This window comes from Hippocampus bargibanti, linkage group LG07 (genome assembly GCF_051943395.1).
Source record: "Hippocampus bargibanti isolate YZ-2025 linkage group LG07, ASM5194339v1, whole genome shotgun sequence".
Taxonomy (NCBI): domain Eukaryota; kingdom Metazoa; phylum Chordata; class Actinopteri; order Syngnathiformes; family Syngnathidae; genus Hippocampus; species Hippocampus bargibanti.
Window position 1 is genome coordinate 27367700 of NC_142740.1, and position 8260 is coordinate 27375959.

General features: G+C 36.8%; 1 protein-coding gene across 1 annotated transcript in view; it reads left to right on the forward strand.

Moving 5' to 3' along the window:
* The window catches only part of LOC148896040 (GTP-binding protein REM 2-like), an 8901-nt gene extending 746 nt beyond the window's left edge, over positions 1 to 8155 (forward strand). The window contains exons 3-6 of the mRNA XM_089000052.1: positions 701 to 1025; positions 1096 to 1169; positions 2682 to 2859; positions 5530 to 8155. Coding sequence (XP_088856178.1) covers positions 701 to 1025; positions 1096 to 1169; positions 2682 to 2859; positions 5530 to 5825 — 873 coding nt within the window. The 3' untranslated portion in view covers positions 5826 to 8155. The remainder of the gene's footprint in view (positions 1 to 700; positions 1026 to 1095; positions 1170 to 2681; positions 2860 to 5529) is intronic.
* The last annotated feature ends 105 nt before the right edge of the window (positions 8156 to 8260 follow it).

Here is an 8260-nt window from a genome sequence, read left to right on the forward strand (position 1 = left end):
AAAATATAATTCGAAATTAAAATATAATTTAAAATAAAAATATAATGGAAAATAAAAATTCATCAATCAAATTCATATTCAAATTACAATTAAAATTAAAATTAAAATTTAATGGAACATAAATAAATAAATAAAAATATTAATAAAAATAAAAATACAAATAATAAATATTAATAAAAATAAAAATACAGATAATTACAAATACAAATAATTACAAATAAATACAAATAAATACATAAAATTGTCATTTAAAAAAAAAACAAAAATTCAAATAATAATACCAAATATAATTTAAAATAAAAATATCATTTAAAGTAAAACTATCATTTAAAATTACAATTACAATTAAAATATAATTTGAAATACACATGCAGTTGAAAGTAAAAATAAAAAAATAACAATAATCATAATAAAATAAAAAAATAATAAACATAAAAATAAGAATGACAATAAAAATGACAATAAAAATAACAATAGAAATAACAATAACAATAAAAAGTATAACAATAACAATAAAAATATAAATGTAAACACAAATAAAATTATAAAAATAAATATAAAAAACGCAAATATGTAAATATATTGATATAGTGACTTATTAGCTGCCAAAAATAATTCAGCCTGACCGAGTAGGCGTGTACAGATTGAACGCTCACATCGATGATCAAAAACGGTTCTCGGCTTTCAACATGCCTTCCAGTGTGACCCCATGACCCTGTCCAGCACTCCGACCCTCCGTCGGGGCAGCACTCCGCTGCCCCTCAAGCACCAGCTCAGGCGAGAAGAGGCCATTTACGACGACTGCGACTGGTCCTCGGACGCCGCCTGCGGGGCCTCCGCCTCGCCTCCCATCCGCTTCAGCCTGGCCCCGGATGACGTGGCACCATCGGCGACGGCGGCAGAGAGCAGGCCCGACGGGGGCCCTCTGAGGATAGCCCTCCTCGGCCAGAACGGTGTGGGGAAGTCATCGTTAGCCTTCGCCCTCGCGGGGGATGGAGACAGGATGGCGTCGGTGGATTCTGACGGTTGTTTTGATTTACTCGGGGTCGGCCCGTTGCTCTTCTCTGGAATAATCTTTGCTTTTGTTGTCGTCAGGAGAGGGTGACGTAAGTCTCGTCACTGTGGATGATGAGGAAAGCACCATCGTCATCTATGACAACTGGAGACATGTGAGATAAGCTTGCCCACACTTTTTTTCCCATTTACACGCTTATCCCGAGTCATTACGTTTAGGATCTATGAAGATGCTAAATTGAGATTTAATTACAATTAATACATGAAAATGAATACATTATATCAAAATAATATGTTACTTATAAAATATGAAACTACGAAATATGAAAAAATGAACTACAGTATGTGTGATATTATTCAAAACAACATAAAAATGATATTATAATATATATAATTATATTATATATATATATATATAATTATATATGCATATTTTATTTATTATGGTACCTATGCTTGTCTGTGACTGTAAAGTGTCCTTGAGAGCTTTGAAAGGTGTAATGTATTATTATTATTATTATTATTATTATTATTATTGATGTTATTGTTGTTGTAGTTTTTGTTGTTTTTTTGTTGTTGTTGTGTTATTATTATTATTATTATTAGTACTATTATTATTACTATTACTATTACTATTACTATTACTATTACTATTTCTTTTTCTATTACTATTACTATTATTATTACTATTATTATTATTATTTCTATTTCTATTACTGTTATTATTATTATTACTATTTCTATTTCTATTACTATTACTATTACTATTACTATTACTATTACTATCACTATCACTATGACTATTACTATTACTAGTACTATTACTATCACTATCACTATTATTATTACTATTACTATTACTATTATTATTATTAGTACTATTACTATTGCTATTATTATTACTATTACTATTACTATTACTATTACTATTTCTTTTTCTATTACTATTATTATTACTATTATTATTATTTCTATTTCTATTTCTATTACTATTACTATTACTATTACTATTACTATTACTATCGCTATTACTATTACTATCACTATCATTATTACTATTACTATTACTATTACTATTACTATTACTGTTATTATTATTATTATTACTATTTCTTTTTCTATTTCTATTTCTATTTCTATTACTATTACTAGTACTATTACTATTACTATCACTATCACTATCACTATTATTATTACTATTACTATTACTATTACTATTATTATTATTATTATTATTATTATTATTATTATTATTATTATTATTATTTGCTGCACTTCTCCTGCATGAATCAAAACAATGGCCGCGTCGTGACCACCCAGTGTTTTCATTGACCATTTTTTTGGGGGTATTCATTCTTTCCCTCAGGCACGACTCAGTGTGTGTGTGTTTGTGCAAGCGTGTGTGTCCTCGGGCTACCCACAGATGTGCGAAATGACTGCATGAAAATGTCACCTCTAGTAGATCCAAAGCATGAATGTGTGTGTGTGTGTGTGTGTGTGTGTGTGTGTGTGTGTGTGTGTGTGTGTGTGTGTGTGTGTGTGTGTGTGTGTGTGTGTGTGTGTGTGTGTGTGTGCGCGTGTGTGCGTGCGTGCGTGTGTGTGTGTGTGTGTGTGTGTGTGTGTGTGTGTGTGTGTGTGTGTGTGTGTGTGTGTGTGTGTGTTGTCAGGACCTGTCGGCGTTGCGCTGCGAAGTGTGCGTGTTGGTGTTCTCGGTAACCGATCGGCGCAGTTTCCACCGTACGGCGCAGCTTCGCCTTCTCCTACGAGAGAACCAGCCGCAGACTCCCATCATCCTCGTGGGCAACAAAAGCGACCTGGTTCGTTCCCGAGAAGTCACGTCTCAAGGTTAGACCAACGAGTAATGTGGTATCTAGCATATTGCGCTTTGTTCATTTTTTTAGTCAGGACAAAAGTCCCATTTAATGTAAAAATATAGACGCTCCCCAACTTACGAACAAGATACATTATGAGTTTGGTATATACAGTAAAGTCTCGTTATATCGATATCTGTTATATCGATAGTACTGCTTATTACGATACTATTTCTATGAACGCAAGGAGAAAATTTACATGCCGCAGGATCGGATATATCGATAGTCCGGTTATAGCGATATTTCTTCCGACTCCCGAGAATATCGATATAACGAGACTTTACTGTATAGATATTCATTTTGAATGCTTTTCGATTTACGACCGTTTGACTTACGACCATTTTGTCGGAACGGAACCCGGTCGTAACTCAGATGTTACCTGTATTTTTTTAAAAACATGTTTTTGATCAGTGACTAAAATATATTAGGGGATGTAATGATAGCGTATTTGCATGTTCGACTAGTGATGCCTGGCTATAGACGAAACGGAGCATACGCTGCTGCGAGTCAGTCGTATGAGAGTCGACAAGAGGCAAAATACGAACGTCAAACAGAGGTTCGAAAATGATAACTCGCTGGGTACAATAGATGTCGATTTTTTTTTAAATTAGATTCATCGGTTTGCTGTAGATTAAGATTAATTTTGACAATGTTATATGGTGAAAAACTAGTTAGAAGTGGTGCAATGCAGAAATGCGCACACACCCCCCTAAAAAAAAATATAATATATTTTTTTTTACCGTGTACCCAACGCAGCCTTGCTACATTGGACATTTAAAATATACAGACACTCCCCAACTTACAAACGAGATACGTTCCGAACGAGCGGTCGGTCGTTCATAAGGTGAATTCGTTCGTAAGTTGATTCAGTGCTAAATTTTGTATGGAATGTATGTTTAAGTGTTAAGTCAATGTCTGTAGGTGGGTCCACACCGCACTCAACTGTCAGCTGTCAATCAAAACCCATGAGGCCAACGGATAATTTGTATGCCTACAAAGCCCCCCCGTGTCTCTAATTACTGGAATAAATCACATCGAGTAGCAAATTTGGCTAGTTGCTCGCGAGTGAATAGCTAGTTGCTCGCTAGCGACTAGCTATTCACTCGCGAGCAACTAGCTATTCACTATCTAGTGACTAGCTAGTCAGCGCCACCCTCGGTCAGTGTATATGCGACGGGCTTGTCCGTGGAGTCACATTCTAGCTTGCTGTTACATCAGGGTCCGAGACCACTTGTGCTAGACTACAAATAAATGGGGGGTGAAATGTAAATTTCTGCACTGCAAGACTAATAGAGGCAAATAAATCAATCAATCAATCAATAGCTAACACCATTGAACATGTTTTGGTCATGCTGATTCTCGCGCATCCAAAACAAAGGAAAAAATATATACAGTACTTAAAAAATGGTTTTGATCAGTGACTAAAATATATTAGGGGATGTAATGATATGAGCAAATCGTATTTGCTTGTTCGACTAGTGATGCCTGGCTATAGACCAAACTGAGCATACACTGCTGCGAGTCAGTCGTATGAGATTCGACAAGAGACAAAATAAGAACATCATACAGAGGTTCTAAAATGATGAATCGCTGAGTACAATAGATGTCGATTCATTTTTTCATTGGACATTTAATACAGACGCTCCCAAACGAGATACGTTCCGAACGGCCGTTCGTAAGGTGAATTCGTTCGTAAGTTGATTCAGTGCTATATTTTGTGTATGTTTAAGGTTTATATAAGAATGTTTAAGGCTTGGAAAAGCAACCTGCATTGGTTTGTACTGAAAAATAAACATTCACTAAAATATATGCTATGTACATGAATAACTGGAGAGAATACTACGTATCTTACTACAAAAATGTTCGTATGTACCGTTGTTCGTAACTCCAATGTTTGGAAGTTGGGGAGCATAAAAAACTAGGATGACTGACGATAACAAAAACAAACTGAGCAGCAACATATCACGTTTTCATTTTTTATACTTCATGTTATTTGTTTTCATTGAGCACAATTTCCCTTGTTTGTACAGACACTCCCCTACTTACGAACGTTCAAGTTACGAACAACCGTGCATACGTACATTTTTCTCGTAACATATGTAGCATTATCTCCAGTTTTACATATCTTCATAGAGCATATATTTTATTAAATGTTTATTTTTCAGTACAAACCAATACAGGTTACTTATACAAGCCTTAAACGTATTTATATAAACCTCAAATATACTTATATAAGCCTTAAACATACATTCCATACAAAATATAATAATAATAATACATTTCATTTCCAAGCGCCTTTCAAAACTCTCGAGGTCACTTTACAGTCACGGGATAAGTTATTTGTAAGCAGCGGCAGCCACACGTGCCAGCGTTCACTCAACTCGGAAGTAACTCAAATAGATAGAAAGCTAGCTAGCTAATAGATAGCTAATAGCTAACCAGCCAGCCAGATAGCCATATAACTAATAGATAGCGGGCCAGCCAGCTAGATAGCAAATAGATAGCTAGCGAGATAGCACTGAAGCAACTTACGAACAAATTCACCTTACGACCAACCGTTCAGAACGTATCTCGTTTGTAAGTTGGGGAGCGTTTGTATCTCTAAAATCGTGATTTTTTTTGTGTGTGGCTCCGCCCCCTTCAGAGGCCATGTCCAGCGCGGCCCTCTTCAACTGCCTCTATCTGGAGATTTCGGCCTCTCTGGACCACCGCACCCTAGAGCTACTGGAATGCGTCGTCCGGCTAGCCCGGGGTCAACCCCCGTGGCCCCCGGGCACAAGCCCAGAGGATATGATTACCGGAGGTCAGCGGGAGAGCATCACCTCGCGAGCCAAGCGCTTTCTGTCCAGCTTGGTTCCGCGATACCAGCGCGAACGTGGCGACGCCGGACGCTTCCTGCGGCAGAAATCGCGCTCCTGTCACGACCTGGGGGCCCTGTGATGAGGAACCTGATAGAAAACTGCAGCATTGCTCCATACTCACAAATCATTTCGAAAGGAGGGATACCACGCTGATGATTCATTTACTCTTGTTGTGGTATCCATGGCGATGGCGGGCAGGAAGGGGAACCTCTGAATAGTAAGCAAAGAGATAAAATGAGGATGAAGGAAAATATGCCTCGTTGTACACGGAGGCAGTGTTGCCACGTTACAGTAGTCAAGGAGACGCAGAGCCATCATAACACACGTTGAGCTGATGACATCACTGCAATTTTACCTCCTCCACTGTTGTTATGCATTTGCAATTTCAGCCGGCAGTCTTTTCCTCCACTTCTTTTTCGCCGCTCATCTGCTATCCTCCCACCACTTCCACCTACACGTGCATGAGGATTTTTGGTACATCAGAGGTCATTTAACCCATTATTATTGGTTATCAGTCGCATTATTATTGGTTATCAGTTGCAATCGAAGGATTGCAAAGCGTTGGGGGAGGGGGGAACATATTGTATACTGTATATATAGATAGTAAAAGTGGCGTGAGAATCTTTTAACTCGTTCCCTTGGCTGTAAACTACTGAAAATGCCGAAAGTCTGAGATTAGGTGCTTGATAATATGGAAAACGGTGGTTGCGGCCTCTTGTGGTTGAGATGGAGGCCTGCAAGTGGATGAGAACAAATAACTCAATGTTGACATCCGTACATACAAGAAAATATTTAGAATTCAAAACGTAAGTTGTTAAAAAAGGAAAACAAAATAATTAAAATAGAAAATCTTCACCACAAATCCAAAATGTAAACACAAAACTACATAAAAAAGGAAGAAAATTATAGTTCAAGAGGGCAGCCATCTTACGCTGCCAATGTTACTGAGCGAAACTTCAGTGCGTTTTCGCTGAACAATTAGCAATGCATGTTTTATGCTAGTATGTATAGAATATGTTTCGTGAAAAAAAACATCTTGAATAGAATATATTTATTTTAAAATTTATATTAGCCTCACACATTTTGAAATCAGAACTTGGACAACCCGAGTAGAATAAATCCGATTTACATAAATACAGCACCAAACTGTGCATCACGTGACCAGAATCAGAAAACGGGTGAGCCATGATTGGTTGTTACCTGAGCAACTAGACGTCACCGGTAAGTGACAAAATGGCCGCCCCCTACAACGTTTAAAAACAGGTAGATTTTGCTGTTTACTTCATATTCCTCAAACATAATTATTACGTTTCCCCCGTATTCTATACGTTTTTTTATCATTTCAAATAATGTATGGTGTAATACAACTTTTATACAGGGGAAAACGATACAATTGTGAATCGATCTAACAAAGACCATTTTGGCTCAAATCCAGGTGATCTCAACTGCTGGTACCCTACGACAATGCTGCCGCCGATCGCTATTTTTGTCACGGCATACCAGCAAAAGTAATCCTCAATCGCATTATATATTTTTTATCGCTGTGTATGGTCGGATTGATGATAATAATACATCACATTTTAACCGCCTTTCAAAGCTCTCAAGGAGACTTTACAGTCACAGACAAGCATAGGTACTATAATAAATGAAATACAATCACAAATAGAGTGCAATAAATAAAATGCAATTACAAATAGAAACAACAGAGAGCTACACAGCCAATGCAATTTTAAATAGAATTGATGAAAGCACAACGTGGGCATGCGCGATATGTCTCTTTTTTTTTGCTTGTGTTAGCGTTTTTTTTTACCATTTCAAATATTGTACGGCGTACTACAGCTTTTATACAGGAATTGAATCATTTATAAGGGCAGCTATTAGCCAAGGTTGACAGGTATGAATGAATATACAGTCAAACCTCGGTTTTCGAACGTCTCGATTCTCATCCCATTCGGTTTTCAAACAAAAATGTCATATTTTTTATGCCCCGGTATACAATCGAAATTTGGTTGTCAACAAAACTGAGTGCATCTGAATGCATCACTCGACTAACCTCTGCTTCCTTATACTATACTATATAAAATGCTGACATATTTGGTTAAGATCTCCTGAATAGTATGATTTTAAAGCAAGCAGATGATCGTTTGAAAAGTTAGTGTGCCCTGCGTTTGCCCAAAGACAGCAGGGATAGGTGCCAACACGCCCCGTGGCAGAAAGATAGATTTTTTATGTACAGATATTAATGTTGATGTTAAAAATTGGTGAAAATAAGTTTGTTTTTATAGAATTTTACACATGACCTGCTCTATTATTAGGTTTTTAATCCGGTTTATGCGATTAAATAGTTAAAAAGTTGTTTTCTAGACTTTGAACGGATTACAATTTTTTACATTGATTTTAATGGAAAGTGCTGTTTCGGTTTTTGAACAAATCGGTTTTCGAACAGATTTCTGAAACGGATTATGGTCGAGAACCGAGGTATGACTGTAATTCAGATGTTGTGGTAAACCTGCG